The 15,090-nt window shown below is 42.4% G+C and overlaps 1 protein-coding gene across 21 annotated transcripts in view; it reads right to left on the reverse strand.

The window, feature by feature from the left end:
• ZMIZ1 (zinc finger MIZ-type containing 1) overlaps nucleotides 1-15,090 on the reverse strand; it is a 386,104-nt gene that overhangs the window by 38,227 nt on the left and 332,787 nt on the right. For 14 of the 21 annotated variants that reach the window (XM_083614609.1, XM_083614604.1, XM_083614613.1 and 11 more), the window contains one exon: nucleotides 184-252. The exons of the other annotated variants lie outside the window; for them this stretch is intronic. In XM_083614609.1, coding sequence (XP_083470735.1) covers nucleotides 184-252 — 69 coding nt within the window. The remainder of the gene's footprint in view (nucleotides 1-183; nucleotides 253-15,090) is intronic. 21 annotated transcript variants of the gene reach the window in all.

Below are 15,090 nucleotides of genomic sequence, written 5' to 3' on the forward strand. Positions count from 1 at the left end.
GCACTGCAGAGAACTGTTCCTGAAGCACTAAATGCAGGGAAAGAACCTGGGGATGAATAGCTATGGGTAAATCTATCTAAGTATATGAACTATCCCTTTCCGTGGCTGATCCACAGAGAACAAGGGAGTCTTTTACAGCCTATTTCAGAGCCTGGCTCTTTAGCGCAAGCTGTAGAGACTCACGCTTTCAGCTCTGGAGGTCCCCGTTTCAATCTCTGGGGTCTGTCAAGATGGCAGCCGTCACATATGCACCTATGAATCAGAAGGGAAAGTGTAGGTCCAGAATAAAAATTGAAAGCCCTAACAAAGCACATTGATTACCCTGTTTTGCATGTGGTCCTCACAATGATGTCATCTATGACCTGGGGCTAAGTTATGCTTATAGCTACTCCAGACAATGGGCAGGCAAGCACACACTCACTCACTCACTCACTCACTCTTGGCTTTCCTCACTTCATCCAACTTATTTTTGCTTTCAAACAGGAAAATTGCAGTATTATCTAATCAGCCTCCGTTACTTTACCACCAAAGAGGAAAAGGAGCACATTAGCAAATCACAAAGCTAGATAAATTGCTAATATTTTGTTACATACTCACTAACACAGAGAGAATAAGCTACAGTCTGATATGTATCTACACAATACAGGGGGCGTGGGGTGCTGTTCTGAAAATACCATATTCACATTGAGTTTTCCCCTGCAACATATAATATTCCTTATCCCATGTCATGGCATCATCATGTGCCCCTCCCTGCGTTTGACAGCAGCAGGGGCAGACTTTGGTAATATGGTGTCCTGAGCAAGGGCAAAATTTGGTGCCTTCCCCCCCAGTATTTATTATTTTCGCAGTAATTACTTTTGGTGCAGTTGCTTTTTAAATTGATCTTCTCAGTAGGTACTCGTATAAATGGTTGTTGCCATTTTGCGTGCCCTGTGCAGGGGAACATCCCGCACAACCCTAAATCCAGCGCTGCCAGCAGCAGCAGCCAATAGCATGGACTGGGAGTGAAGAAAGATATGGAATGCTGCAACCATGACACAAGGCCATCATTTCTACATGTTACAGGTATAAAGGGAGAATACTTGACATGGGGATACCTATCATCTTGCTCATACTAATACTTTTTTATTTATACCCTGGCCCATCTGGCTGGGTTTCCCCAGCCACTCTGGGCGGCTTCCAGAATATGTAGTTCTGCCCCAAGACACAAGGGAAACACTTTGAATGAAATATTGAGGTTGCTGTTTTAAACTGCAGACTATGTGAATTGATGCGCGAGGAATCTGACATTCCCAAAGACATCTGTGAAAAACAGTATTAATCTCAGAGTCACAACGCTGGACATTAACCACTTAGCAGCTCTGATGGGGAAACAAGTAATGCAGGTAGTAAAACAATTGGAGAGTAGAGTTAATCCGTAACTGTGAGGGCTGGTGCCAGAGACAGGCATGTGCTGGAGTGCAGAGCATTCTGAAAGGCCCAGTAAAGTGATTGTGCCATCGTTCTCACTCTGCCTGGTGGGCCAAGAAGACCGGAGGCTTTCTCAGAAGCAAAGTGAGAAACAGCACAGAGGACTAGAGTATATGTGAATGACAGACCAGTTGAGCATATAAGCATGAAAATCTGCCTAATATGGAGCTCATCTTGCCCAGTGTTGACTACTCATTGACAGCAGCTCCCCAGGGTTTCAGTAATGGGTTTCCCACAGCCTTGATACCTGATATCTGTAATTGGAAATGCCAGGGACTGAACCATGTGCAAGGCATGGGCTGCCTCAGGGAGCTACAGCCGCTGTCTCCGAAGTGAGAGCTTGATAGGGGGAAAGCAGGATGGGAGGTTAGGGGAGAGAGACAGAACTAGGGAAGGAGGCCAGGGGAAAGGTGGAGGACAAAGTGAGCACTAGAGTGGACCTGATCCCCATGCCAGGGATACCAGGTATAGCCAAAGAAGACACCAGCCACATCTCTCCCTTATGCGTCATATGCCACTGACTGAAACCAGTGTACTGTGACCAGACCAGCTACACTAGACTAGAGTGTTCAACAGGGACTTGACATAAAAAAAAATCATTCTAAAGAATTGAACTATAAGAAACCTGCCAATATGAGATAAAACTAACTAACTTTGAGGAGAGCCAGTGTGGTGTATTGCTTAGTGTGTTGAACTTTGACCCAAGAGACTTGGGTTCAAATCTATGATGAGCTGTGGGTGACTCACCTTTCCTTCGCCTAACTCCTCTCACAAGGTTGTTGTGAGCTTAAATACTGCCCTCATCCCTTTTGTGTCTAAATAAAATTTATATATTACTAGAAACGTCCCTTCCTCACCCTACTCAAATTCACTGAGCTCAGGTGAGGACCTTGGGGTGCTCTGTAATACATCCTGTTGCAAAGGGGTAAATGTAGAGTCCCTTCTGGAATTGGCTCCTTGCACTGCTCCTTTTATGCTGGAAATCCTAATCAATGAGGCAGCTCCTTCTTACAGCTCCCAGGAAGGCAACATTACTGTAGGAACTAGCTGAATCCCTGACTCCTCCCAGGTTGCCTTGGGCTCCAGGCATTATTAGGGCAGCATGAAAAGCAGCAGCTTCCTTGCTGCCAGGAGAATGCCAGAACGGGGGCTTAGATGACAAGATGCTACAGAAGACATTTCTCTTGTCTCTGTACCAGTTGTGCAGAAGAGGAAACTTTGGCGCATGCAGCTTGACATGTCATACTACCGCTGCAGGACTGAGAAAAAATTGTACTTGTCAAGATTCCATCTTTTAAAAACCACTGAAAGCTTCAAAAGCTTGGTTCTTTATTGCTGTGTTTTTCAAACTGTGTTCTGGGGACCTCTAGAGTTCTTCAATGAGAAAAATCATGAAATGTGGGCAAGCTGCCCAAGACAACATCTTTATCACAACCCAATCCATCCCTGCCATGCAGAGCCACATGAGATTTTTTGGTAGCATGCTTCATTCAATGGGCCTCCCTAACAAAAATGGGCCTGGGCAATGCCCAGTGTTTCCCATCCTTTTTCTGACCGTGGCCCCCTTTCAACCTTGTTTCCTTCCTGTGCCCCCCATGGACATAGCCAAGGGGGGCAGGGTAGCTGTCCCCCAGTAAGTAAAAATTGATACAAATCTGAGGTTCTGCCCACCCCCCTAACAAAAATCCTGGCTGCACCCATGCCCCTGCCCTACTGGTAGAAAGGTAGCTATTTAAATGTTTTGTTTGTAAATAGAACATTTTATATATTTTTAAAAATAATTTATACAAAATACAATTACATAAAATGATAGGAACATAATGAAATATTGTTGAAGCAGAAAAACATAGAATCACAGAGCTGGAAGGAACCCCAAGGGTCAACTTTCTAGTGCAACCCCCTGCAATATAGGAAACTCAGCTAATGCATCCACGGCAGATGGCCATCCAACCTCTGCTTAGAAAGAAAGGAGAGTCCACAACCTCCCGAGGGAGATCCAACTTCCATGTATTATTAAAAGAAAAGGTATCCCTGACCGTTAGGTCCAGTCACGGACGACTCTGGGGTTGTGCGCTCATCTCGCTCTATAGGCTGAGGGAGCCTGCATTTGTCTGCAGACAGCTTCTGGGTCATGTGGCCAGCATGACTAAGCCACTTCTGGTGAACCAGAGCAGCACACGGAAACACTGTTTACCTTCCCGCCAGAGTGGTACCTATTTATCTACTTGCACTTGACGTGCTTTCAAACTGCTAGGTTGGCAGGAGCAGGGACCGAACAACGGGAGCTCACCCTGTCGCGGGGATTCGAACTGCTGACCTTTCGATCGGCAAGCCCTAGGCTCTGTGGTTATTTGACACAGAGGTGGAAATCTACAGATACAGTCCAAAAGGCACACAGGGAGTTCTGTATATATGAGAGAATTTTAAAAAGCAAGCGCTCCTCACTGACCTGGTGCAAAAAGATATTGTCATCCAGAGGAGCCCTGGCTGCCTAGATAAAACACTATAGTCCTCTACACCCTGACATGGGAGTAAAGCCCACTCAACTCAGTGTGGCTTTCTTCTGAGTAGACAGTTAGTTATTTACTAGATGCAAGTTAGCAGCACCAGACAGCCCCGCTCGGCTAAATGCTGGGGTCGATTTCACCCCGCACCTTGCAGAGCCTGGCCAATGCTGTCAATGGGCCCTGTGCCCCTTGGCAACGTCTGCCCAGCACTGGCGGCAGCAACAACCCACCACTTACCTGACTTGGGGGTTCTAGATCGCGGGCTCTACTGGTCAAAACAGGAGCCTCAGCTATCGCCCTCTTCTGCCAGAAACAAACCAGGACAGCTCCAAGAAAACTCACATGGCAAAAAGGAGCGCTAGGCCCTTACATGCTTGTGATTGGCCAAGTGGATAGCCATCCAATCAGGATTTAAATGATTCCCCCCCCTTTCACTTCTCACTTTTGTCTGTGACGCCCTAGTCTTGTGCTCTGCCACCCCTTTATGCATTTTTCACCAGTGGCTCCCTTGGGATATCCTGCCCCCCCCTTGAGGGCCATATGGCCCCCGTTTGGGAAACACTGCTTTAAAATATCCTTCAGAACCTTCAGGAAAATGTAGTCGTTCCTTTGTAGACGTATGGGGCTCTTCCGCATTCAAATGGTTAGGCAAAGTGTTATCTAAAGCAAGAAAGCCTGAAAACCACTCCTGCTGAATTGGACTGCCAATGGTAGAATTGGATACTCTTCTATCTTTTAAAAAAAGTCAGCAGACAAACCTCACAACCTGAGAGAAAAAGTAAGGTGACAGACTATGTTTGGAAGATTTATTATTATTATTATTTGTTATATTACCCTTCAGTTGGAAGAGCCCAATCCTGCTAGGAATTGCAATGAAGAAAAGTTTCTCAATATAGATTTAAGGGCACACTGACAGCAGCACTCAATAAACCACCCTCTCCCTTGTGTTCATCTCACTATTTACATATCTGAAAACTTCAGATTTTAAATGCTGCAGCCTTCAAACTTTCTCATCATTTACGGGTCATCTTGCACGTTTATAAAAAAGCAACATATACTGACTCTTCTGAAAAGCTCTTCATATACACCTCAAAAATGAACTGCAGTGAACTACAACATACCAGAAGCAAGCTAATTTAAATTTTTCTGCACCATTTAACTGTTCCTGCTACTAGTACATCATACATTCATTTTAAGAAAATCCAACTGTGCTCAAAAGTTTCAGAGAAAGAGTAAGCTGACTTCAGGAAAGAAATGATGGAATTATCTGTACACTGAAAGCAACTAAGAAACCAAACCTCTTTAACTGTGATGTATGGTAACCAGGTCAACAGATTTCTCATGATTGTGAGATTCGAATTGCACTTGACTTGCTCTCACTTACACATGCCTGAAACATGGACTTGACCCAGTACGCTGGAAAAGTCACCGGACATTAACCTTCCTGTTCACTAAAGAGAAACAGGTATATCTTAACCAAACCTGCCAGCCTCTTAAGATACTGCATGATGAGAACTGTGACTAAGGGCTCATCCACACTTGGCTTTGTTCTGCATTTCTAGCCACAGATCTGGGCTTTGCAGGTCTGTGTCAGAACACTTTTTATTTTTGTTTTGCCCTGGCGCATGGGTCTGTGCCTAGAGAGTGTGGGGTAAAAGATATGTGTGGATGTGCCCTTGTTGTGCCTTTGGGGCCCTGCCTGCTTTCTGAAGCGGAGAGTTCCAGGATGACAATTCCATGAGAATTCCATTGGTGAATTCCTTTTGACTATTCCTAGAGTCAGACTCTTACACTTGGAGGGGGGCAGTGAAGAATTTTCCTTTAGGCAGTGACTGAGGTGAGGAAGTTGTCTTCTACTGCACTGCAGCACATGGCTTCGTTCATTTGAACCAATGGTCCTGAGGTATTGGCCTTTTAAGTGCCATTCTGAAAGGCAATGGGACTGGTTCTAGCCCGCAGTGGGTTATCTGGGCATTTGCAGGGTCAGTCCGGGACATTTTGGTGCCCACACAGAGCATCTTGTGCAAGCCTTAACAAAACAAATGGAAAATGCTGAGGATAACTACTCTGTAGATTATACCTTCTGTTGCTCCAAGTCTGGCCCTCAAAATGGTGGCTTCACCTTGCCGCATGGCAAGATTGTATCTTCTGACTGCATTAATATATGGCACCAAGGAAAAGCAAAAACTTAACAACTCTGGAAGGACCAACCGAAAGTTACAAAGTAATGAGCTAGTAAGATGCTGTTGGTAAAGGGGATGCTGGAGGCACACCTGGCAATTCTTTGCAGATAAATGCAGTGAGTATTTGTGACAAGTGCAGAAGATTTCAAGTTGCTCCAGGGTATCCTGGGAGAAAGAACCTGTGCTTGCTGCACCGTATTACTGCAGTCACATATTGCACTGGAAACCCTCAAAAGGCCCTTTTAAAAAATGCACCTTTTTCTTCTCTCTCCTTCTTGTTCTTGCGAATATATTTTTTTAAAAGAAATATGTTATACTGTGCTTCTTTTTGGATTCCCCCCCTTATTGAATCAACATAGCTGCCTACATTTTTGCCTGCCTTGAATGAAATCTCTAACTTCAAAAGCTTGCCATTTCAAGGTTCAAGGTTTCTGCTCATCCTTGAGTTAGTGTGAGTGGAGTGGAAAAAACACGGCATGAGGGCATACATTGTGGTATAAGGCAATAAGAATAAGGACAATTTAGGATATCAATGGAATGAAAAGAGGAATTTCTTTTTTTTACTATGTGCAGGTGAGAGATATGCAAATAAAACTGTTTCTGTAAAACTCATTCACATGTCTCTTACATGTACTTTGTTTAATCTTCATCTAATAGAGACTTCTGTGTCCCAATCTGAATTAATTATTTCTCTAGCGTTCTTTTCCTAAAGCTGTTTACAACCCTTATCTCTGTTATCCTCCCAGCAACCTTCTGAGGTGAGACTAGGATGTAAGAGAGTGAGTTGTCAAAAGCCAAACACTATTCTGATGGACAGCTGGTGTGGTGTCGTGGGTACAATAACAGAGTTAGGCCAGGGAGATCATCACTCAACCATAAATCTCACTAGATGATACCTCTGCCTCTACCTCTACCTGTGAAAATAAATATGTAATCATGTACATCACTCTGAGCTCCTTGGAGGGGGAAGTAGGATAAAAATGTAGTAAGATAATACTTCATGGTTGAGCAAGTATTTGATTCTTGGTTCACCATGTTCAATATTTTATCCACTGCATAAAATGCTCAAAATTTTACACCCCCTTGGCCTCAGATTTGGTGTATTTAGACCTACAAAGCCTAAGCACAGTATTTGATGAAATACTTACATGTTTGACTTATGTGCTAAGGTATGCCATGTTAGCAAATTCCGCATTGCGCATCAGACAGACAAACTATGTGGTTGCTCCCAGTATACAGCCACATTACTCCTCCCTTGGTGTTTTTTACTCCTACACTATGCTGAGTTGAGGTCTCATTCAAACCTGGGCTTGTGCTTAGGCTTTGAAGGCTTGTCCTCACTAATCACAAGAACAAACTCACTGTAACCAATGCAAACATTATGATCCTTAGGTGTAACCTGCAGAGCACATAGTAGAAACTAAGGCTGCATTCCCATGACAATTTAATCCACCATGATATTTCCCTAACTGTTGAGTTCTGCACTATATCTGAGATTTCACTTCTAGAACTATTGTGGAATATAGCACTCCTTTCCATATTATCTGCGCAGTGTTTTATTCTGGAAGCAAATAACACAGAAATAAGCACTAAACTTCCACTATATTCCACTAGAGTTCCGAAAGTGGCTTTTACATCGTGTGAAAGTTCAACGATAATGTGGAACTTAACAGTTAGGGGAAAGTCATGAAAACAAAATGAACTGGGTTGTGGATGTGGTCTAAGTCTGCCAACTCTTTCTATTAGAGAATGTTTTCAATGATGAAGCAAAAGTATGAGCACTGAAGCAAGAGTATACCATTCCATTGGAAATCGGGTTACTAAACATTGTCTAAACACTGTGACCACTGCAGCTTATTTCTCCCCAACCCCATTTGTCTTCCCTCTTTGCTTAACATCCAACCTGATTTTATGGAGAACTCAAAAGGTTTCTCACCATTTTGTGATACTTTAGTTGACCCTAATAAAGACCTTGACCTAATGAGGTTGTTGGTATATCCATTTGGAGAGTAAGATGCTATAAATCTGGCAAGCAGATGGCAGAACCCGGCCCTCTTAAATTTAGATTAGGGAAACAGATTGAAGTTTTATTTAGAAGCTCAGTTTGGATGATTCTGGATTTGGAAGCAAAGCAGTTGGGATCCAAAGAACGGCACAATTAGTTCTACGCACCAAAGGTCTTGTGTTTCTCAAACAGCAGTCTCCACTTTTGAAAGGGGCTTTCAAAAGCAGTTTGTGATATGGCACAGGTGTCTGCTGTTTAAAGCCGAAGAAGTCATCTGCCAGTGGCCATGCCCAAGTTCTTGAGTGTGCCCCAAAGAACTCTTTAGAGCCCAGCCAAGAGTGTATAGCTGAGGCCAACCCCATAAACACTTGGTGCCCATGTAAACTCTACACAGAAAAACATACACAGCATGCTAGGAAAATGATAAAACTATGTTGGAAAGGAAGAGAGTTGTTACAGAAAATGCACCCAGATATTGGATTTATTTATTACCATACTTTCAAATTATGGGATAGAATAACCTCTCCCCCCTTCCAAAAAAAGATTCTAATGTTGCACTCAATTCCGGCATTCAGGTAGACTATACACATACACACATTGCTACAGCCCCCCTACGACAAATCCCACCTGCTATTAACATCCCACCTGTTACCTGTGTTCCAAAGACACTAAAAATGCCTCACAATCATTTGCAGCTTGACATACACAATTTCATCTTTATTGCATTTCACAGCATCAGCCAGCCCTGTTTCATCCATGATTTATTCAACCCATGTGCCAGCATTCAAAGGAAATTTCTCCGTTTACCCCGTTAAGTAGCAAGGCATTAATTTTACTTGTACTTATCAAAATACCTTAGGATTCTATATCCAGTTGATCCTTCAATAATGAGGATAACAATAATTTTAAAAACCAAACCAAGACACCCACCCAGTATTCTACCATTGCCTGTTGCCTTGGTAATCCAAACGCCCAGGAACTCACTGATTATCGGTGAATGGGAATGGCATTGTTCACACCGCAGTGCCTCTGCTATGTTAATGTGAGACAATGGCAGCCAGAAGAATCCTTTTGTTCCCAGCTTTGCTGTTTATTCACAGTGCCTGGAGGTCAGCAATTGCTACAACAATCAGGAAAGGAGCTACTGAAACAGATTCCACTTCTGGGTTTTGTTTTGTTTTTCTTTTTGCCTCCAAAACCAGAGAGAGAGGAAGAAGAAAAAAGCTCTGCACAGAAACCAGGGAACTGAAGGATGATCTACAGGGAGAGTGAATCAGAGAAGGTATAGCAGGCAGCATGAATGAAGGGTTTGATGGACTTGCGTCTGTAAATCCAGCTAGTATGCTAGTATGCATGCCCAAAGAACAGCAAAAATAGCTTTTGAAAAGAAGAGACAAGACACTATTATTTAGCATTTTGCCCCCCCCTACATAAACCCAGCCATGCCATGCTGATTAATCTATTTTATATTAATTTTAATAGCTTAATCATTTGCAGTAACTAACTTTTTATTGGAATCAGTTCTTTCCAACATTATTATCTATTATCACATTTCTATTTCTATTTGTATTTATTTACATATTCACCAGCTTCATGTGCTGTCCTTTCAATGAGTTCAGTGTGACATATATGGGAGCTATCAATTTTTATCCTTAACAACAAGCCTGTAAGGTGGTATGGGCTCAAAGTGTGTGACTAATCCAGGGTCACGCAGAAAATTTCCTGGCAGAGTAAGAATCTGATCTCCCAGATCCACATCCATTCAATGTGATGCTGCCCTTGAAAATGGCCTGGAGATCACAGCCAGAGCAAATTGCGACTGCCAGACTGATTTGGCCACTCACAGCTACATCACATCAATTATAAAAGGTATGTGCTGGCTTCCTATATGCTACCAAGCTGAATTTAAAGTTATAGTGTTGACATATGAAGTCCTGAGTGCTGGGAATCCATTATCTGAAGGAGCAATTATCTCTGCATTGCCCAGTTCATTATTTAAGATCTGCCAGGAAAGGCCTTCTTGCTATATGTGGAATCTGGGGACCTGGTACTTGGAACAGGGCCTTCCTGGTGGTGGCAAGCCAATTGTGGAATATTCTGCCCTTAAAATCTGGATGATTAGTTTTCTGCATCGGCAGAAAACATACTTCTTCCTACAGGCCTTCAGGAATGGTGAGTGTGTCCATAGCCAAATGGATCCACCTGGTTTATCAGATGAATGAACAGATGAATGAACTGCATTTTGCCTGTTGGTTTAAAGATTTTTAATTAACTTTGTGGGGTATTTTATCATGTATTTTTATTGTCATGACCTGCTCTTTTGCTATAAGCACCCCCCCCACACACACACCAGATTCAAACCTGAGTTACAGTGTACAGCCAGGAGTGGCTCTTGACCCATCAGGTGCTATCCCTACCAAACTCTGGCAAGCTGAAGCCATTTGCCTCAGCAGGCAGATCTGACCCCCTCCTTGCCGCTGTCAGCCCCACGGACCTTCAACCATGCTGCCACCACAGTGCTGCTGCCCTCACTGTGGTCCTTGTTGCTGTGTTGTGGTGGCAGCACACACACAGCTTAAGGCAAGGGTGCAGTTGCAGTGGTGGGGCTGGAAGCAGGGAGGGAGCTGGCATAGTGGGGATGGGGACATCATTGGGGCATTTTGCCTACAGCGGCTAAACATCTTGGGCCAGTCCTGCTCTGCGCCTTAGCTCCCAACTACATCCCTTGAATCCCTGAGTTACGAGTCCTTGGGAAATGGGACAGTCCCACCTGCACCTGCTTCCTAATCTGATCTGCATCTTAGACGCAGGTAGATTCCTCATTCAAACAAACATGGGTCTTCGTGTGTTATATGAGGGGGAGACATAGGGCATGCACAACACATTATCACTGTTGTTGTGTTCCTGTCTGAAAAGGGCCTGAGCATCACTTCATGTGAAGGAAAACCATGACTAGATTCACGTAACCATTTTTCTTGACTGCAAATCACTTACTGTCCTCAAAACTGAATTGGGCCATAAGAGGAAACCATTTAACAATGCTACAGCTCATTATTAGAATCCATATTTTAATATTTTCTTTCTCACCCTTTTAAAAAAAAATACAGATGAACAACAGCACCAAAGCAGCCTACCCCTTCGCCAAATAAGTATATTCTTGGAGCTAACATTTATTCACCCAACAAAATAAATCTTCTCAGTTAATGTTCTCCATGCTTGATTAATCTAGAGACTAGAGAATGCTTGATTATTATTTTTTTTGGAGGGGAGGAGGATGTAGTGGGACCTTAATGAAAACCACCAAGTCCCACCCCTTGGCTTCCTTTCAATTTTAGCCAAATTGTGCCCACCCTTTTCTAGAAGCCTTCAAAAAGAAGTAGGTAACTTGGCAATCAAGCACTTGATTTCTGTAGGCTCAAATGCGTTGTGAATCAAGACCTATGCAGCCTCTCAGTTTCACTATCAGTTGAGGAAAAGGGAAGAGCGAAGCAGGTGCTTATCAAATGATTTTACCAAAATAAGCTATGGTTTACGTATTACAAGAATGCAGTAAGTCTAAATTTAGCTTATGAATTGTAAGCACTGATGTCAGCTGTGGATACAGTTCCATTTCCAGGTCATGGTTCTTTCTGTATTTTTTTTTAAATGGTTATTATGTTCTAGATATGATTCAACAAACCACATAATCAAAGGGGTTCTTCCTATGACTGGTACAAAAATATTAAAACAAAAGGGAGTGAAATGGCCAAAATCCCTTCCTTGTCCTCAAGCTTGAAAAGAACACCTATATGATATTTCAGATGAACTTCATGGATGCCTAATAATGCTAATAAATAATAAAGCCCCTAATTGAATTAGTAGTTAATTTCATCTTCCATTTAATTTTATCAAACCTCTGGAATCAAATCACTTGTATTTTTTTTTAATAAAAAAACTTCATCTCTTTATTTTAATCAATTCTGATTTCTCTAAGAAAGCATCCAAATACGATCACTGGTTGTAAGGAAATTGCCATTTAATTAATATTGAAGGCAAATTTGGGGATGATAGGAGATAAAAAAGGAGCCAAAAAGACATGCGATAACAGAAAATGCTGCAATGAGCAGCTGTGTGTTTGCAGACGTTGTTACTGACACTGCAAAGCATTAACATGTGCTATACAAGCTGCAACAAGCACCTTACTAAGTGTACAAAGCACAACAGGGTAAGGAATGGTTCTGAATGACTACTAAGTAGATGCTCTTGTTGAAACCAGCACAGGGTTTGGTGTGCGTCTGCCTTCTTTAATTTACATTTTTTTAAAAAAGCTTGATTTCGTCAGAAAATTATGCTCTAATTACCTGCTGCCAATTGAGTTCACATTAAGCATGTCTAGGTCTTCGCCTGACCATTCAAAGGGTTGAACTACGGGTGGGGCACACAAACCCTGCCCCCAAAGTCTTTGAACTTACAAGTCTTCTCTTCCCTGTCTTATCAGGGTTCCTGATCGTGGACTGGTTCAACGGAATGCACTTAGAAATCCCCTTCAGACCTTCATGCTAAATGCACAAAGGTCTGCAGAGAAACCGTGTAGTAGCTGAAGCAGTTGGAGCTGGGTATAATATTTACCCTGGTTAAAATATTGTCCCTGCCACATACTCTCTTGCCTTAGACAAGCCTTCTCATGCTCCTCTGCAAACTGACCCGGCTGATGTGGGGCTAATTTAGATAATGCATGGGAATTGTTTTGAACATTTCAAATGTACAACATAAATGCAAAATATACATGCTAGACCCTCCTTTTTCATCTTTTCATTATTTTTTAGGATCAAAAGGAATATACTGGGCACAATTCAGCAATTTTAATTTTAAAAAATATTTTCTATATTGCCCTTAATTGCAAGTGATCCCAATGTAGTTTACACACAATCCAATGAAATCAATGCATACCCAGGCCACAATTTGTTTTCAGTTCTGTACCCCTTCTACAGCTCAGTACAAATATCCCACAAGCTACTTTAACATTTATTCTGAGTTTAAGACTGTGCAAATCCTAAAAAACAACAATACTCCCAGTTCTCTCTTAAGATAACTTACTAGATTTACAGAAAAGCTTTGTCTTCTAAGCAACTCTGCCTCCAGAATTTAAATCTACACTTCAGCTGGGGACCATAAAATACTTCAGAGACTGTTTTCTCTGAACAGACTATTTTCTGTTTCAGTTAATCTGGGAATTATAGCAATAATAACTGGTATATTTAATATAAACATCAGCAGCTGTATAATTGAATGCTGTTACCTTAGACCTTAGAAATCACATGCTCATTATACAATGAAGATTCTGGGGGGAAATGGTACAAGTGCAAAATGTGCTGAATGTTGACATTCTCACGTGAATGCTGATAATCTCAGATGATGTGTGTGAATGTCGAAATGTAGAAATGTCATTACTTTTCAGACATTCACCACTGAATGCTGACAGGTGACTGTCAACATTTGAAGATGTATTCTTGAGCTTTCAAATATTCACAGAATTTGCCTCTGACAATCAAACTGAATGTGTGAATGTCACCAAAAATTGGAAAGTCACTGTAACATATTGATGGTTTCAGGGCACTAAAAAGTACCATATTTTTTGCTCTATAAGACTCACTTTTTCCCTCCTAAAAAGTAAGGGGAAATGTGTGTGCGTCTTATGGAGCGAATGCAGGCTGCGCAGCTATCCCAGAAGCCAGAACAGCAAGAGGGATTGCTGCTTTCACTGCGCAACGATCCCTCTTGGTGTTCTGGCTTCTGAGATTCAGAATATTTTTTCTCTTGTTTTCCTCCTCCAAAAAGTAGGTGCGTCTTGTGGTCTGGTGCATCTTATAGAGCGAAAAATATGATACATATTTTTTCAGAATTGAAAGATCTATTTATAATATCCTTAGAAAGAGGTACTGTGAACTCTTTAATATAACTGTCAGCTAGAACATGTGGACATCACTTCCTTGAGATCATGGCCCTCAATTATTCTGCCAGGCACCCACCAACATTTGTGGCATATTTCATATATTTTATATTCATGCAACTGTCTGGCTGCCTACTTCTAGCCAGTTCGCCAAGCTTTCTTTGTCCTAGAGCTACCACCACACATATAGGGAGAAAAGGGTCGCCAAGCTTCCATTCTGTGCAACTGGGTCTCTTTCCTGTAACTTTTGAGTATTTAAGAAAACATGCAATAAATATGCCCCTGGGAGCTTATGTCCTTGCTTATTTTTTTCACTCATCACTCAAATGTGCATGGGAAGGAAAGGGGCAAAAGAGAGGGGAGGGAATCCAGATAACTTTGACTAGGCAGCAGGGAAAAAAGGACAACACTCTGATCTTTTGAGTACAATTATAATGAGGGCAGATCACAGAATATCCTCAGTGAGAAGCTTGTAACAAAAGACCACAGAGAGAGGGAAATTTGATGGGTTTGGTTAAGTGACTCTCATGACAATGTGTGCTGTGTTAAAGTGGGGACCCTTCCTGCCTTGTGCTGCTGATAGGGTTAAGTGTATGGAGGGATTGTGGATCAGTGAGTAAAACAGGAGAGTCTTAGTCCTGCAGAATGCAGGATCCTAAGTGGATGGTGGGGCTAGAGCAGGAAATAAGGGGGAAGCAAGTGATACAAGAGAGAAAGGCAGAGAGCGGTGTTAGTGAGCTGAGTGGCCGAGGACTCTGAGAAGAGCCAAATGAGAGTGGTGGGTGCTGCAGACCCACTTCCTTGCTGACCTCACCTCTGCTTTTTGGGGTACATCACCCAAAAATGATTCAGAAAGCTTCAGGTAGAGCTTACTTTTCCAAATGACCCTCTCGACCTGCTTGTTTGCTCAAAGGATGGAGCAGACAAAGGGAAAAGAGGGTGCCATGTTGAAATAAGCATGTTCTCCAAACGCCTTGAATTAACAGAAAGAAAACC

Source organism: Podarcis filfolensis (genome assembly GCF_964270895.1).
Source record: "Podarcis filfolensis genome assembly, chromosome: 5".
NCBI lineage: Eukaryota > Metazoa > Chordata > Lepidosauria > Squamata > Lacertidae > Podarcis > Podarcis filfolensis.